The 18,305-nt window shown below is 46.6% G+C and overlaps 1 protein-coding gene across 2 annotated transcripts in view; it reads right to left on the bottom strand.

Annotated features, from left to right (window-relative positions):
* Window positions 1–4,453: 4,453 nt before the first annotated feature.
* The window catches only part of RASL12 (RAS like family 12), a 70,696-nt gene continuing 56,844 nt past the window's right edge, over window positions 4,454–18,305 (bottom strand). For both annotated transcript variants that reach the window (XM_029575020.1, XM_029575019.1), the window contains exon 6: window positions 4,454–7,868. In XM_029575020.1, coding sequence (XP_029430880.1) covers window positions 7,490–7,868 — 379 coding nt within the window. In that variant the 3' untranslated portion in view covers window positions 4,454–7,489. The remainder of the gene's footprint in view (window positions 7,869–18,305) is intronic.

The following is an 18,305-nucleotide window of genomic DNA, read 5'->3' as shown; positions in this document are numbered from 1 at the left end:
CTGGTCTCTGCTTCCTAACCCATCCCCTCCTCTCCCCTCCTCCAGCAAAGGGAAGAGCGAGGCTGGAGCGGACAAGCGTTCTGATTTTTGTTTGCATATTTCTATTACAATTTGTGGTCTTTTATTTCATATATTGTGAGGGGTTTTCTTCGCTCTGCATGTGTGACCAGCCTGAAGTATTTCTCCTAACATGGAGTGTGTATGAACTCCCACTTGTTCTGTTTGCTAATAATTCATTTTCACTGCCTTTCCAAATAATGCTCAAGGAGACTTACAGCAGTTTTACAGTTCAGGCCCTGCACGTTCCTTCCTCAAAGGGCTTACAGTCTAACTGGGTGCTTGAGGCACTGGGAGGTAAAGCGACCTGCCGAAGGTCACAAGGAGTCCCAGCTGGAGGTGAACCCCGCTTTCCCTGCTTCTCACTTCGTTGCTCTAACCTTTCGTCTGATCCCTTGCCCTGCTGGGCAGAAGAGGAAAGCTTTTCCGGGGCCTGCTCTAATATCTGCTGCGTTCCTTTTCCACGGGCAGGGTGGCTGTATGAGTTCCTGGAGTTAGTACTGACTTAACATAGTAACAGCAACTGAAGACCAAACTGGGCCACCCAGTCTGCCCAGCAAGGTGTGGAGAGTTTTAATTGCCGTTCTGTGCAGGTTACCTCTCGTGCAGAGCTGTTACCCTTTACTGCTTCATTTCCATCCTCGTGGCCAGTGGTTCCCAAACCTGTCCACGGGGACCCCCCAGCCGGTTGGGTTTTCAGCGTGAGACACATTTGCATGCTCTGGCAGCAGTGTACGCTAATCTATCTCGTACGTAGTCCTTGTGCATATCCTGAAAACCCGACCGGCTGGGAGTCCCCCAGGACAGGGAGGGCATCAGGGTCCCATGCCCTTTTTGAATTCGTTACCTTTCTGGTTTTCTCCACGCTTTCCAGGAAAAAATCTTTGCTGATGTTGTCCCCAATGCTACCATCTTGGAACTTTGCTATCATAAGCCTTAGTTCTACATCTTCCTTTCCACTGGGAAGTCAGTAACACGTTTCAGGTATTTAAAAGTCTGTAACACATCCCCTGCACGCCTTCTTCTCTGCTCTCCTCTAGCAGGTACAGATTTAGATTCTTCAGCCTTTTGCTGCAGACTCCCTGCCATTGTGGTCGCCCTTCTCTGGACCGCCTCCATCCTGTCTCTGTCCTTTCTGAGATCCGGTCTCCAGAAATGAACGCAGCACCCAGGTGAGGCCTCAGCAGTGAGGGGTTCGGGGGCATCATCACCTCCTTTCTCCTGCAGGCTCTGCCTCTCTCTTTGCAGCCCAGCGTCCCTCTGACCCCATTCACTACCTCTTCACATTGTTTCCCTGCCTTCGATCATCAGATACTATCACTCCAGTGTCCCCCCCTAATTGTGTGCAACTCCTCTGGATTACTGCACCCCCAAATGCATGTTTCTGAACTTCTTGGCATCGAATCGCAGCTGCCAAACCTCTGGCCACTCCTGCAGCTTTCTTCGATCACTTCTCATGCTCTCTGCTTCTTCAGGGGCGTCCGCTCTCGTGCAGATCTTAGTATCATTCACACTGATATAGCTTCTAAGTGGCTTTTCTGCAGGGTTTTGTGTTACTTCACAATGTGCCTGGTAATGGAAGGACTTTGTGTTGCTATCGGTGAGGTGACAAAAGAATTTGAACATTTTGTTAGACGGTGAGTAGTAAGGGGAACCCTCCTAGTCCAGCCTAGCCAGCCCGTTATTTCAGAGACTATCTTCAGCCAACGTGGTATGGACATCTTTTAATATATACATTTTAAGTATTTCTTGATTTTTTAAATATTGTTGAAGCCTACCCCCAAGAAGCATAGATAACACATTCATCAGACATTGTGGCATGATTTCTGAAAAATATTGAGGTCAATATGCAAAGCCTTTGTCCACATAACGTTTGGAGTTACCCAAACCAAAAACGAGATTTTAAAATCCTCTCCCTCCCGCCTGGCTACATTTCGTCTGGGTATCTCGTTGCCTAAACAAAATTTACCCTGGTCTGAAAGAGGCAGGGCTGGGCGAACTCTTGGAGCACAGTTACACTCTGTCCAGGCAGCACGACATCTAGCTCGACCCAGACAAACCTAACTGGGCATGTGTGGTCAGACAAATCCCTGGCCTCAAGGTCCCTTATCCGAGTATGTTCCACTCGCCCACTGAACATCCGCCTCAATTGCATTATCTGTGCGTGTAGATGCAAGAAGTGACATTTATTATTTAAAAATAGGAGGGGCACAGTCCACTGCGCCTATACCATGGGCTATGCACCACTTCTTAAAGGGAAGGCCAAGTCAGACCTTTAGGGACCTTTAGGATGGGCAATTTTCCAAAGTCCTTTAACCCAGGGAAATTGTAAAATCCCCTCCCTGTGTCCAACTCTGTGGTTTTTTACAGGTTTGCCCTGAGAGGGCTTATGAATGCTGAGTTTAATTATCAAAATCTCAGGGGGAAGCTTATGAGCCTGAAAGTTAATGGGGGGGTGAAGGTGTGCTCAGGGTGCCCTGCGCCCCCATTCTGGGAGGTTCGCATTCACTGCTCAGGTCCTGCAGGTTTTGGGACGTCAGCTGTGTTTGCTGACATGGTCATGCTCAGCCCGGTACCTCCTGCACCCCCCTGTAGGAAATGTGTATTGTGCAGAAAAGAAGAACCCGAGCTGCAACGTTTTGTGATGGACGAAGGTAATCCACAAGAATATAAAATGAGTTTCAGCGCACGTTCTACGTTGGGAGTTTATTGCAATACCAGAAAGTCTTTCTACAGTCTCTGCAAGAAACGCGTGCAATCTGGAATAGCAGTGACAATAACAGTCTCTTACAGTAAGACGCACGTGCTCTGCGTGCCTGGCTGCTTGGAAGCGAAGCGCTGCAGCTATGTGCTCGAGAGCTGGCATAAACCAAACTCAGTGCCAGCAATAGGAGAACGGGCAGTGTTCGACCCTCACCTCCTTCAATATGGAGTTGGAGCTTCAAAGCACTGCTCAGGATTGATGGCAGGTCGAGTTTATTACAGGACTTTTCCTTCCACCTCTGTATAAGGCTTTCGTCAGGCCCCAGATGGAGCATGGGTGGGCAGCCACCTTCGATGGAAATGATACACAGTGGGACTGGCCCAGTGGCTGAGTGGCAGCGCTGTATGCTGCTGCGTACAGGGACCTGGGTTTGATCCTGGGTCGGGTCCTTGGCTCTCCAACAAGCCAATACAGAAAAACGTGCGGGAGAGCGGGCACGCGATTCAGGAGGGTGGCTTATGCAAATTAGTGTCCCTAGCGCCTCCTTTTTGACAGAAGCGGCGGCTGTCAGCGGGTTTGACAGCCGACGCTCAATTTTTCTGGCGTCGGTTCTCAAACCCGCTGACAGCCACGGGTTCGGAAAATGGACGCTGGCAAAATTGAGCGTTCATCTTCCGACCCGCGGGCCTCCCAAAAAGTTGGACGCACGTTTTCGATGCGCTATTACCCCTTACCGAATAAGGGGTAAAGCTAGCGCGTCGAAAACGTGCGTCCAAACCTGGGCTAACAGTGCGCTCCGGTGGAGCGCACTGGACTCTATCGGCCTGCAAGTCGGCTGGAGCTGGGACGGTGTGGATGCAGCGTTCACAGCCTGAGTGGGGGAATGGAGCAATGGTGACACCTAGTGGCCAGATTTAGGGCTCAGCGCTCAGGGCATCTCTGAGGGAGTGGCAGAGATTGTAGAGCTGATGGCTTTCTTTTTTCCTGCGATAATGTTTCTAATATTGAAGAGTTACAGAGGGAGCCCTCTTCCTCCTGCTGCTCCTGAGCACTGTCATATGAAATACGGGAGAAATCCCCACCTACTTGCAAACAAAGGATCAGATGCCAGGATCCCAGCCCCGGATTTCAGTTGACATAAGGACTTCTATAGACTGAAAGATTGTGCAGCCTGGGGCAGAAGGGGATTTCACCTCTATAAGCCGGTGACCTTATGTTATTTCATCCCCTGCTCCTTCTGCCTCGGCCTGATCAATGGAGCAGAGGCTGTAAGTTAGAAGAAGGTCTCACCTAAAGTCAAGCATCTTAGGGGAAAGGATTCTCAGCTCAAAAGGAGGTGCAAAGGGGGAGCGACTTGCCAGGTGAGGCTGTCAGGGTTTCAGCAAAACAACGCGAAGTGAAAAGTGGCAGCGTTTTGTTAAGGAGAAATAACTCAGGAGTTTTACAAAGCAGTTGGACGGTGGTGACCCAGGGTCTTCAGCTGAGCACTCTGGGTCAGACCGAGGGTCCATCAAGCCCAGTATCCTGTGTCCAACAGTGGCCAATCCAAGTCACAAGTACCTGGCAGGATCCCAAGGGGTAGATAACATTCCAAGCTGCTTATCCCAAGAATAAGCAGTGGATTTCTGCAACTCCAGCTTAAAAATGGTTTATGGACTTTCCCTCCAGGAACTTGTCCAAACTTTTTTTAAACACAGCTACACACATAGCTTTCACCACATCCTCTGGCAATGAATTTCAGAGCTTAATTTTGCATTGAGTAAAAAATATTTTCTCATATTTGTCTTAAATGTATCACCTAGTAACTTCATCACATGGCCCCTGGTCTTTCTAGTTTCTGATGGAGGGGAGAGGAGGAATTTGTCTCTTGTGCTGCAGAGCTGGCCACAGATTCAGGTTTTTATTGCCAGAAACCATGGGGCGCTCACCGGCACAACCACAGAGCATGCAGCCAGACTGCTCGCATTAGCTGTACAAAGCTCCCTTAGTGCACTCTGAAGCTTGCAACTGGAATCATTTGTGTGGCGAGATGGGCTGTGGGGGGGGGGGACTGGACACCCTTTAAATCTCCAGCCTTTACAGCTGCTCTGAATCTATTTAATAAATCCAAATCTCCAGCAACTGTTCCTCAGCAATGTTCAAGGCAAATCTCTGGGCCGTCCAGATAGTCCATGGATGGGTCTCTTTCTGACATTCACTGTTTCGCCAGCAGAGGACTCTGCAGCTATTACAAATATTCCCCAGAGATTGGTCAGATTAAAGTTCTCAACTCTTCCTTATTTCACTATGTGGCAGTGTCAGCTAACAGGATCACAGCACTCGGAGGAGCACAAAAAGCATCGTTTCAGCACAGTGTGCGTTACACCCTGACACCCATGAAGCTGGGGTAGGCTAGAACCCAGAAATATTCTTTGGCACATATTGCTCTCACCGCATCAGCCCATCTGCTCCAAAGCTGGAACAAATCACCCAGGTATGGTACAGGCTGGTGAGGTCCTCAAGCTTCGTCTGAGTTTTAATCTTTGTGATGACGTAACTCTTCATACGAAACAGCCGTCACATTGCCCTGCAAGCGGGCCTGGATTTCCAGTTAGGCAAAGTAGGTGCAAGCCAAGGGACAGTGACTTCTGCCGACCAAAAGTGACCACCACAGAAGTGCTGTGCAGTCGTATGGAAGGGGAGCTTTGATCTTCCACGAGGGAGGACTCCCTGGCGAGGGGGACCCACCCTTCACCCCCATGCCCAGGAGCACGCTGGTCGTTAAATCCAGCTCTGCTTCCGTGCTCCTGCGGCCTCTCTGCAATGGCCGTGCTTTGCCAGCAGGAGGTGCTCTCCTTGTGCCTAATCAGCTGAGCTACAGCGGCCGGTCCCAGCTAAGTGTTGCTAAGGGCTGGCCTTTAATGTGTTTCAACAGGAGACAGGATCCTCCTGATCTCCCAGATACTGCAGGCATCTGCCACCTGTGGCTACTTCTTTTCACGCTGTTTTCCTCCTGGAGCACATTCAGAAAATGTGTTTACAGCAAAACTGCAAACTTCAGAAGTTTGACCTGTGCAAGTTTGATTTCTTAGTGCAGGGGAAAAAAAACCCCAAGCTTTTTGCAGCTTCTAGCTCTCTGGTGTTTGCTTTGCTTTTATTCTCACACAACACTGGAAACAGATGTTTTTCTCATAGTGAGAATTCCTTTTATGGGCCTACTGGATGTGATTTAGGCAGTTAGTGTAGCTGGGTTTAAAAAAGGTTTAGAGAAGTTCCTGGAGGAGAAGTCAATAAACTGTTATTAACCAAGCAGACTTAAGAAATAACCACTACTTATCACTATGCGAAAGCATCATGGGATCTACTTAATGTTTTGGGATCCTGCCAGGTACTTGTGACTTGGATTGGCCACTGTTGGAAACAGGATGCTGGGCTTGATGGACCCTCGGTCTGACCCAGTATGGCATGCTCTTATGTTCTTATGTCCTAACCTACCTTGGTGATCCCACAACTACAGGCGTGGTTTCAGAATAACTGTGATGAATATGCATGAGATGTAATTGCATACAATGAAGTACATGCAAATGTATCTCATGCATATTCATCGTGGATAGCCTGCAAACTCAACCTGCACAGGTTTGGGAAGCTCTGATTAGGTACATGCAGCCACCTCTGGAGTGAATGGCAGGATAACTCCAGTACACAAATTGCATAAAAACTTTCCAAACAGGTGAGGCAATTGGGAATTGTTATTACTCAATTACAGCAGAGTAAACTAAGGCACAAGGAGATAAGCGACTTTCCTAAAATCATACTCAGAGTGAGTGGCAGAGCTGGGATTAGAACTGAGGCACAGGGAGATAAAGTGACTTGCCAAGCTCACACAGAGAGTCAGTGGCAAAGCCGGGATTAGAACAGAGGCCCACAGTGTCCAGGGTCAGTAGAGAGGCAGAGGTCTTTTGCCGACTCCTAGTGCAAAGCTTAACCACTAATCCTGCCTTCCTTCTCACTGCCCAGTGTAGACAATCAGGTCACCTCTCAAATTGTTCAAAGCCATGCCCTGTACTTTTACAGTTGCCACTAATGTAGCCGAGAAAAATATTTCCTGCATTTCTTATCAAGCCCTCAGTGCAAGCAAAGTCACTGCAAACAGTCTCTCGTTCAGCGAAAAAAGAGAAAGAAAAGGTTTACAAGGATGAGAAAAACGTCATCCGTAACTGTGTTTCTGGGTTCCAGGAGCTGTTCGTTTCTTTTACCTGCTGCTGGCGTTTTTAGTGACAAGGTCCAGGAGCCACAGACGTCCGCAACAGGAGCTCCCGGGACACAGTCGTAACCCGATCCCCAGAGTAAAATGCAGAGAGAAACTCAGCTTTCAGTGCCAGCATTAGAGAAGCCAACGGATGGAACAGGCCCTGGCCTGCTAACTCCCTTGACCAGCTCAGTCCTGCTCTGCCCAGCGAGGTAGGGGAAGCAGAAGGTCTGCTGACAGACGTATTCAGGCCTTGAGACCCAGATACGGGCAAGGGAGAGTAAGTGTAGGGAGAGCACCTCCTGCAGGTGCACCTGGTGAATGCAGCGCTGCCAGGGCCTTCCCCCGGATCGTGCCTGATCACCTGCACTGTTCACCCTGATCCAAGGGCAGAGGAAGCCCCCGCTGCAGTCCCAGTACGGGCCTCTCTGCATGAGGATGTCTGTCTTGCAGGGAGGCGATCTCCGAGCACCTGAGGGAAAAGCTCTGACCACAGAAAATTAAAATATCTTGAATCCTTTCAGTAAGGTTAGCGTGGGGGCCTTGCGCTTGCTCTGTGCCCTGGATGACTTCACGGTGATGAGTTTCGCCTGCGCCACGGGTGGGATCTCCTTGAAGCTGACGGTGGACAGGGTGCTGAAGGTGGGCATGCTGTGCTTGGTGCTGACGGCGGTGGCCGTGGGCAGGCTCGGAACGGCTTTCTCCTCTGTGATGAACAAAGGTCGAACGGCCAGGCTCCTCTCCGTCTCTCTGCGCACCCCTCGCACTGCTTCGTAAAACACCTGTTGCACAGACTCGAAATCCAGGCAGGCCGACAGCTCATAGAAGAGGCAGCCGTACCTGGTTGCCAGGGTCGTGCCCTCCGACTTGCTCACCTGTCTGGAGAAATGGAAGGGAAGACAGTTAGTCATGCTTTGAGCTAACTTCATGTCATCCGAAGATTTCCGTCTAATCCTGTCTTTCTAACCTGACACCATGTCAGCGGGACACCTTATTTCAGCTCTGATTTTGCATCCTGCTCCTGGTTCTGGAGCCCGGCAGTGCACATTGGGATGGGATTTAGAAATCCAGGAGCAGCTAACGATCTCATGGCGACATGGAGGGAGCTCGCCAACACCATTTCATGTAGAAAAAGTAGTGCCTGCTTTAATGAGGCTCCTTCCCTCTCATAGCTGCCCCCAGCGAAGTCCCAATCCGGCCGCTGTCCTTCCATGAAACAGGAACTGGCGAGAGAGTCCTGCCTGCCTCTTCTTTCTCCCATTTCAGACTCTGGTCTTGTGTCCAAGACTGAAAATGTGTGTAACAACCTGCAAGCCCTCCCACTGGGGATTCAGTCCTGTTACATGTTACATGTTACAACCATGCCAAAGCAAGAGGACTTCAAACAGGAAACACAAACAGGCGGACAGCTTATCAGTCCCACCAGTCCGAAGCTGGAAGATGGGCACAGCCAGGGCACAAGTAACCCCCATGCCAAGGGTCATAAAATGACGGGAAGGCTTTCAGGAGTTAGGCCACGCAGCTGGTGAAGTGGATCTGACTAAAGACAGCAGGAAGTGGATCACAACTCTTCCGCAGGAAGCCTTCCTTCTTCCCTCCATGACCCCCTTAGTGCTGGCACAAAGAAAGCATAGGCAGAGGCTTCCCACTTTCAGAGAACCAAACCCTTAACTTTATTTTTTCTAGTCCCAATGCCAGGAACAGGTAATAATCATACCGAATAATCAGAATTCAGGGGATACAACAATCAGAAGTAAAATCATTTCCCAAAAAACATACAATATGATACTCCCTATGACTTAGTGTAGCTGTCACCCGGCCGTTCATGAATGGCAAATAGATTTCCCAATCTCCCCCCCCCCCCAAACTTTCTAAAAGGAAACACAGATTACATTCTCCACCTGCGAGAGAGTCGGTGGGACTGTTAGATGATTGAGGGATTAAAGAGGATCTTAGGGAAGATAAGGCCTTCATGGAAAGACTAAAGGAATACTTTGCTTCTGTGTTTACTACTGAGGATGTTGGGGAGATAACCTGTTCCAGAGATGGCTTTCAAGGGTGGTGATTTGGATGAATTGAATCAAATCACAGTAAACCTGGAAGGTGTAAGTTGTTATATCTACAATGTTACCCTTTCCCTTAGTTATTTACTTACTAGTTTGTATTTATTACTACCTTGTTCTATGTACAACGCTTGCCGTTTTGTTTTGTTTACTGTAAACCGACGCGATATCCTCGGATGAACGGAGGTATATAAACTCCAATAAATAAATAAATAAATAAATAAATGGCTAGATTGACAAACAAACAGTAGCAAATCACCTGGACCGGATGGTATACACCCCGGGGATTTGAAAGAACTCAAAAATGAAATTTCAGACCTGTTAGTAAAAATTTGTAACCTATCATTAAAATCATCCATTGTACCTGACGACTGCAGGGTGGTCAATGTAACCCCAATATTTGTAGGAGGACCTTGTGAAACTGGAAGATTGAGCATCCAAATGGCATATGACATTTAATGTGGACAAGTACATGGTGATGCATTTAGGGAAAAATAATCCATACTGCAACTACACAATGTTATGTTCCATATTAGGAGTTACCACCAGGATAAAGATTTTGGCATCATAGTGGATAACACATTGAAATCATCGGTTCAGTGTGCTGCAGCAGTCAAAAAAGCAAACAGAATGTTAAGAATTATTAGGAAGGGAATGGTGAATAAAAACGAAGGATGTCATAATGCCTTTGAATCACTCAATGGTTAGACTGCACATTGAATACTGTGTACAATTCTGGTCGCCGCATCTCCAAAAAGATATAGTTGCGATGGAGAAGGTACAGAGAAGGGCGACCAAAATGATAAAGGGGATGGAACAGCTCCCCTATGAGGAAAGGCTAAAGAGGTTAGGGCTGTTCAGCTTGGAGAAGAGACGGCTGAGGGGGGATATGATAGAGATGTTTAAGATCATGAGAGGTCATGTGAATCGGTTATTTACTCTTTTGGATAATAGAAGGACTAGGGGGTACTCCAAGAAGTCAGCAGGTAGCACATTTAAAATTAATTGGAGAAAATTCTTCTTCACTCAACGCACAATTAAACTCTGGAATTTGTTGCTGAAGGATGTGGTTAGTGCAGTTAGTGTAGCTGGGTTTAAAAAAAGAGGAGAAGTCCATAAACTGCTATTAATCCAGATGACTTAGAGCAGTGGTCCCCAACCTTTTTTGCACCAGGGACCGGCTTCAAGCAAGACCATTTTTCCATGGCCCGGCAGGGCGGGGCAGGGGCGGGGCTTTGGTCATATGGGGGCGGGGTTATGGAGGGGGTTGGATTTTAGTGCACACTTATTTAATTATGACATTTATAATGTGAATGTGACTCAACTCACCATCATCTAATGCTACCTAATCAAGTCTTTTAACCCAAATCATGGGTTATCTCACTGTTTTTCCTATTACGATTTTTTTCAACTGTACCTTAATTTTTGAGCTCTTTCATCTTTTGTATTTATACTGTACTCACACTCCATTTACTCTATCTCTTTTATATTTATTTTCTATATAATATTTATTACTATATTACTATGTTTAATTGGTTATCTATTCTATTTGTTCCATCATTATTGTTCTATTGTTACCTGTTTTATTGTTCAACTGTTCTATGTAAAGCCCACTACTCTTTTTGGGCATTTAAAAGTTGTATGTAAACCGGATTGATTTGTAGTTCCTACAAGAACTTCGGTCTATAAAAATTAAAAATTAAAAATAAATAAAATAGGTTCTCACATGCGTGACACACTGACCCATGATCGTCACGGGGCTAGATGTAAAAGTACAGTTTGTATCCACGGGAACCCCCCTGACCCACAATAATGGATGTAAAGCAGAATTATGACATTCCCCATACAACTCACCCTACAAAAAAGATATTCTGGTTCTGGTGTCATCTCAGTAACAGCAACTCAAACTCCTTCTATTTCCAGGCTCAATAGCCCTACTTATGAAAAGACAGCAGTTTACCACCAATGCATGTCCTCTTGAGAAAACACAACAAATAAGACTGATACAAATGCTTACATGCTAGCAAAATATCTCATCTCGGTAACAGACACAGAACCGACCTAACATACTCCCAGGATCTATAGTAATGCACATAAACTAATCCACACACAGTTACACCTGTATTATGGAATACACTCAAACAGGAGCAACCCTATCTATGAAAAGGCAACACTATAAATATTAAATCAGGTCCTAAAACCAATACACCTCTTATTAGGAAAACAGAACTAGCAAGCAGCTATAGATCCCCACACAGAAATAATTGTAAAACTATACTAATAAGCAGAATAAATGTTTCAAAACAGCTATGAACATCCAACAATTAAAAACTCATAAAAACTATTAAACATTCTCCAAAACACCAATAAAATATTTCAAAAAAGCAGACATCACATAATATTAAATAATTAAAATGGCAGTCAATCAAGAAAATTAAACTTAAAAAGCCATCTTTACTTACCCCCTCCAGCAGCTGTCCTACTCCCCTTCCCTGCAGGCCATGGCACACACCAGAAGCAGCAGTAGAAGCTAAGCTCTATACTTATGGTCCTCTTCCTTAGTGCCCATGTCTCTCACACACACACCATACCAGTCATGCCCCCATGACCAGTTTCTGTCTCTCACACACCAATCATCTCCCAAACAGTCTTTGGCACACACACACCAGTCACCTTCCTGAACAGTTTCTCTCATGCCATACACACACACACACACACAGGCTTCCCACTCCCGTGTTCTACTTACATATATGGGCTTCTCACTCTCATAATCACTTTCTCTGTCTCTCTCTCTCTCAGACACACACACCCACACACACACTAACCAGTCTCTCACTCCCATGCTTGTTCTCTCCACATGCACAGGCTTCTCATTCCCATAATCACTTTCTTTCTCTCTCTCACACACACACACACTCACCAGTCTCTCACTCCCATGTTCTCTTTCAGATATACAGGCTTCTCCCTCCCATGATGTGTCTCACACACACCCAGGTTTCTCACTCCCATGCTTGTTCTCTCCACATGCACAGGCTTCTCATTCCCATAATCACTTTCTTTCTCTCTCTCACATACACACAAACACACACCAGTCACCTGATCTCTCTCATGCATACACACACACACACACACACACAGGCTTCCCACTCCCAAGTTCTCTTTCAGATATACAGGCTTCTCCCTCCCATGCTGTGTCTCCACACACCCAGGTTTCTCACGCCCATGCTCACTCTCTCCACCTGCACAGGCTTCTCATTCCCATAATCACTTTCTCTCTGTTACACACACACACCAGTCTCTCTCATTTCCATGCCCCCTCTCCACCTGCACAGGCTTCTCATTCCCTGAATCACATTCTCTCACATTCACACACACCAGTCTTTTTCTCTCACACACACCGTCACCTTACCAACCAGTCTCTCTCTCTCATGCATGCACACTCACCCAGGCTTCTCACTCCCACAACACCAGGCTTCTCACTCCCATGCTTTCCCACATACCCAGACTTCTCACTTCCATGCTTTTTCTCTCACACACACACACATCAGTCACCTCCCTGACTAATGTCTCACACTCTGACATGACCAGTTTCTCTCACTCACACACAGGCTGCTGCTTCTCTCTCTTTCTCTCACTCACTTCCTCCCCCCCCCCCCCGGAGCACAAACGGTAGCTGCTCCTCCTCCAGCCCCCGCAGGCCAAGAAAGAAGCCTCCCATCGGCCGCGGGAGGCTCCTGCTGCTCTCTCCTTTCCGGCTGCTGCAATAGCTCGGGGGCCGACGCTGCAGCCGCCGCTGCTGCTTCATCACGCGGCGCGGGCTTTCTCCTTCCCGCGCACCGCGTATCACTTCCTGTTCCGGGTCATGGGAGGAGGGGAGGGGGGCAGGCGTGGGTGCCAGAGCTTCTTCTCGGCAGCGAGAGAGAGCGGGAGCGCGCGACACACCTGCCGGTGCTTGGCGGCGCCGCCAAAAACCTCCCACGGCCCGGTCCCGGTCCGGTGGTTGGGGACCCTGCCATTATTGGCCTTAGTAGCATGGGATGCATTAAATGCTTGGGTACTTGCTAGGTCCCTGTGACTTGGATTGGCCACAGGATGCTGGGCTCGATGGACCCTTGGTCTGACCCAGTGTGGCAGCTTCCTATGTTCTTATAAAAGAATGGCATGTTATAAAGCTCCTTTCACTGTGATTCATGATGCTGTTATTGAATAAATAGTGTTGTAAAGCTCTTTCCACGGGTTTTCCTAAGCAGCTTTTTTATACAGATTTCAGTGCATTGAAAATACTGCTGCACATCTCTTAATGAGTTTGAAATCAAGAGACCACACCTCTCCAACACTAAAGAAATTTCACTGATTTTATGATCGTTCTTTTGGTCTTTAAAATTATTAATGGGCTGGCCCCAGTATAACTTAAGGATCACGTGTGCCATTATGAGCCGATCAGACCTCGGTGCTATTCGATAACCTTACTTTGTGTATGGTGAAGCATGAGGAGAAACGCTGGACCTCATCTATGCTACCTGATGAGCTTAGGAAAGTAAATGATTCTCTAAGATTTTGAAAATTTTGTAAGGCTTGTTTTTTTAACATAGCTGTTCTGGACATTTAATGATTTTCATAATAGCTTTGTTATCTGCTGGTCTGGATTATTATTATTAAGTTGTAGTCATGTTTTTTAAAGCTTTGGCCAGTTCTCCGATGCTAATTTTATTCTGTGCTGTTTTATTTGGCTTGCATGTTGCATTGTGGGTTTTGGGTGTTTTCTGTATCTGTTTTTGTAGTTTCTTTATATGGTGTACACTTAATTCATTCTGTTTCTTTTACCAAGATTTGTATTATGTGTATAATATGTGCACCACCTGGAGCCCTGCTGTGTTGGTGATTAATAATGTTAATAATCATGTGTGGGTCTTATAAAGAGCTCATCTCTAAACCATGTCCTTCTTGATTTCCTTTTGACTAGCTCTGTCTGTTGGTTTTTTGTTTTTTTTTTTTTGTGGGCTAGCACGGACTCCATGTCTACTTTCTGGCAGTTCTGAAAGAGTTTTAATATTAATTTAGCTGAAACGTCTCACAGGTGGTGCGTAATGGTAAGAGTGGCCTCCGCTGCAGCAGCCCATTTCCTGTTGTTGGAAGAAATAACTATCTATACTCTCTGACAGAAATAGGTGCTTATGTAATTTCTTTATAAAGCTTCTGTTCTTTCCCCATGAGCGTGCCAGAAGGCTTGTACAGCCAGCTGCCTAAAAACCCATAAATATTTGTCTTTATGGTTAATAAAAGCCAATTTAACTAGGCTCTGCTAGAAGTTTTCCCATTGCTTTTCCCTCAATGAATTGTTTTTTTACAAGCTTATCCGAACCCCCACACCACCAACCAACGTACATGGTGATGCGCTGATCCTTTAGGTGGAAATATGAAACAAAATGAGCAAGTAACTCTGCAGCTCAGTAAATCACTGGAAAATGGGAAAAGCAGAAAGTGAGGAAGATGGAGCCAGCCCCATCCGGGGAGAGCAGAGATGGGACTGAAGAAGGGAGCAGAGAACTTCTGCTTACATTAGGGAGGAAAGAAGAGACAGCAGGAAACCCAGGGACAGCCACAGACAGGCGCTCCCCGGCAGTGCCAAAGGACGTTTGTATGAGAGTCAAAGGCAATGTGCTAAGGACAAAGGGAGGGAGAGGAGGGGCTGACAAGAAGGAGGTTAGCCCTCTGGACTCTGAATCCAGCAGTCTGTCTTCAAATCTGGCTGGAACCTAGAATTTATGTTCATCACTATTAACAAAATGTCCTTTATTCAGTGTAACAACTGTGCTGCTTATGGAGAATTAAGGATTGTCCAATTTGCCTTCAGCTATCTGTCATGAAAAGGAACTATTCACCTGAAAGAGAAACTACCCGGGTTTCAAAGATCCTCCCCTTCCTCGCAGTATCCAGAATATCTCTCCCAACTCCCACAGGGGAGTCAGAAACCCAGGCGTAAATGGTTTACAGTGGGTTCAGGTAGAACAAGGCCTGTGAGGCACACAATCTGCCCCCACTCGCACAGAGAAGTCGCACATCCAGGATTCAGAAACCCTGGAATAATTGGATAACAGTGGGCTCTGGCAGAATAAGGCCTGTGATGAAGAGACACTCACTCTCCTAGTGGTTAGAGCAGGGGGGGCTATGAACCAGGAGACCAGGGTTCGAGTCCTGCTGTCGCTCCTTGTGACCTTGGGCAAGTCATTTTACCCTCCATTGTCTCAGGTACAAAACGTAGATTGTGAGCCCTCTGGGGATAGGGAAATACCTGTAGTACCTGAATGTAATCTGCTTTGAAGTGCGAAAAGCAGAATATAAATGTAAATAAATAAAAATTATAATAAAAAATTATATAACACCTTTTCTGCATTGGAAAGTAAAGAAGCCCCAGCAATAGAATATGAAGTGATGTCCAAAATGGAAGTAGTCACCCATAAAACGAAAGTATCTTATGCTGGGAGAGTCAGTCATCAGAGGATCCAATTTGGGAGCTCACTTTGATGGGAGCCTTCCAGGATCCTCAGCCAGCAGAAATACCAACCAGCTAGTCAAAGCAATTATGGAAAAAAGTAGGACTCTGATATTAAGGTTATCCACCTGGGGACCAGTGACCTCGCTAGAAACCGTGTCCATAATGACTTCCAAAATCTAGGGGAGAAGATTAGACGCATGGCAAAGACCATTGCCTTTTCAGAAGTATCTCCTGTCCATGGAAAGGGAAGGCGAGGGCTCTGCCATAAAGATAATTTAAATTCCTGGCTCAAAGCCTGGTTTGGGATACGTTGGAGGCTGGGGCCGTGTGTGGAGCAGTAAAAGGTTAAACGGCAGGGATGGCCTACATTTGCCTGTGGCAGGAAAGAGGATGCTAAGTGAGAAATTCAGATCCTACATTATCAGGCATTTAAACTAGGGAGCTGGGGTGGCAGGTGGCCACTGAAATTGGCAGGGTCACCCCCGAGAAATACAGGAAGTGGGAAGAGAGAAAAACAGAGAACTCATCAAAGACATCTAAAAGGTGGGAAAGAAGGGAGAAGTGGTGCTTGTTGGAGATTTTAATCTGCCGGATGTGGCTTGGAGCCTCCCCTTCTGCGGACTCTACAAGCAGCAGAGAGATAGTGGATGCCCTTCATGGCACTCTGCTCAAACAAATGGCAATGAAACCCATGAGAGAGGGTGAGATACTCGACCTGGTGCTCACGAATGGTAATTTCTGTAATGTCTAGGTAGGTTCCCACTTGAACCCCAGTGATCATCAGACAGTATGGTTTCATATCACAAATAGGAGACAGAGAAGTCACATGAGGACCCAAGTTTTGAATTTCACAAATTCGGATTTTGTCAAAATGGGGACGTACCTGGAGGAAGAACTGGAAGACTGGGAGAAAATGAGTGATGGGGAACAACAGTGGGCCAAACTAAAAGGAGCAATTACAAAGGCAACAAATCTATGTGATAGGAAAGTAAACAAGAGTAAGAGAAATAGGAAACCGATCTGATTCTCAAAGGAGGTGGCTGAAAAAATAAGGCAAAAAAGAACAGCGTTCAGGAAGCTAAAGGATCCCAAACAAGGGAACACAGGGAGGAATATCTGGTGAAACTGAGGGAGACGAAGAAAGAAATCAGGAAAGCAAAAGGTCAAGCAGAAGAAAGGATTGCCAAAGAGATAAAATGAGGTGACAAAACATTTTTGAGATATATCAGCAAAAGAAGGAAGGTCCGAAGTGGTATAGTGAAACTGAAAGGTGACAAGGAGCAAGGTGTAGAGACAGATGAAGAAATTGCAAAAATATTAAACAAATACTTCAGTGTTCACTAAAGACCTTGGAGAAGGACCACTGCTGGTTGACAAGACCATAAATGAGAATGAGGTAGACAACTTCATTTACAGAAGAGAATGTATGGGAAAAGCCAGGAAGACTGAAAGTGGACAAAGCCTGGAGCCAGGTGAGCTTCATCCCAGGATACTGAGAGAATTCAGAAATGTGTGGCGGGTCCACTGAAGGACCTGTTCAATAGATCCCTGGAAACGGGAGAGGTGCCGTGAGATTGGAGAAGAGCGGTGGTGGTCCCATTTCACAAGAGTGGGAGCAGAGAGGAGGCTGGAAACTACACGTCAGTAAGCCTCTCCTCGGTGGTGGGAAAATTAATGGAGACTCTGCTGAAAGAAAGGATAGTGAACCATCTACAATCTGGTGGGTTGCAGGACCCGAGACAACATAGATTCACCAGGGGAAGATCCAGTCACACCAATCTTATTGATTGCTTTGATTGTGTGACTAGAGAATTGGATCAAGGAAGAGCACTTGATATGATCTTCTTGGATTTCAGCAAAGCTTTTGAAATGGTCCCAGATAGGAGGCTTGTGAATAAAATGAGAAGCGCGGGAGTGAACGCCAATATAGTGGAATGGATTACAAACTGATTGAGTGTTAGGAGACAGCGGGTAATGGTAAATGAAACCTACTCTGAAGAAGCAGCGTGCTAAAGGGACCGGTTCTGTTCAATATCTTTGTGAGCGACATTGCGAAAGGGATGGAAGGTGAAGTTTGTCTATTTGCGGATGATACTAAGATCTGCAACAGATAGACACAGGATAGAGAAGGGCAACCAAAATGGTGTGGGGTCTGTATCAGAAGACTTATGATGAGGCTGAAGGATCTGAATCTGTACACCCTGGAGGAGAGGAGGTGCAGGGGAGACATGATATAGACCTTCAGATATTTGAAAAGTTTTAATGATGTGTGAACTTTGAACCTTTTCCATTGGAAAGGAAACAGTAAAACTAGGGGTCATGAAATAAAACTCCAGGGGGGACGACTCAGACCCAACATTAGGAAATATTTCTTCACGGAGAGGGTGGTAGATGCCTGGAATGCCCTTCCAGAGGAGGTGGTGAAGATGAAAACAGTCAAAGAATTCAAAAAGGCATGGGATAAACCCTGTGGATCCCTAAACGCAGGAGGTGGAACTGAAGGAAAGGGCGCACGGGGGTAACTTGCTGGTGCAGCGATTACTACCCTTAACGGAAGGCATGGGGATTATTACCCTCAATCAATAGCCTTGATGCTTTTGACGCAACTGTAACATTGCTCTCTGCTTTGACGAGGGGGGGAGGGGACCTGGATACAGACCACCACCATGAGCCCTGACTTTTACGGTGTGGGGGTACTGACACGCAGACATAAAGGAAAATCACAGGACAGCTTCTACGGCCAAGTCCCAAAGCAAG

The sequence above is a fragment of the Rhinatrema bivittatum genome, chromosome 13 (genome assembly GCF_901001135.1).
Source record: "Rhinatrema bivittatum chromosome 13, aRhiBiv1.1, whole genome shotgun sequence".
Classification (NCBI taxonomy): domain Eukaryota; kingdom Metazoa; phylum Chordata; class Amphibia; order Gymnophiona; family Rhinatrematidae; genus Rhinatrema; species Rhinatrema bivittatum.
Note: the sequence above shows the minus strand (reverse complement) of the source record. Positions and strands in the feature narration are given on the sequence as shown.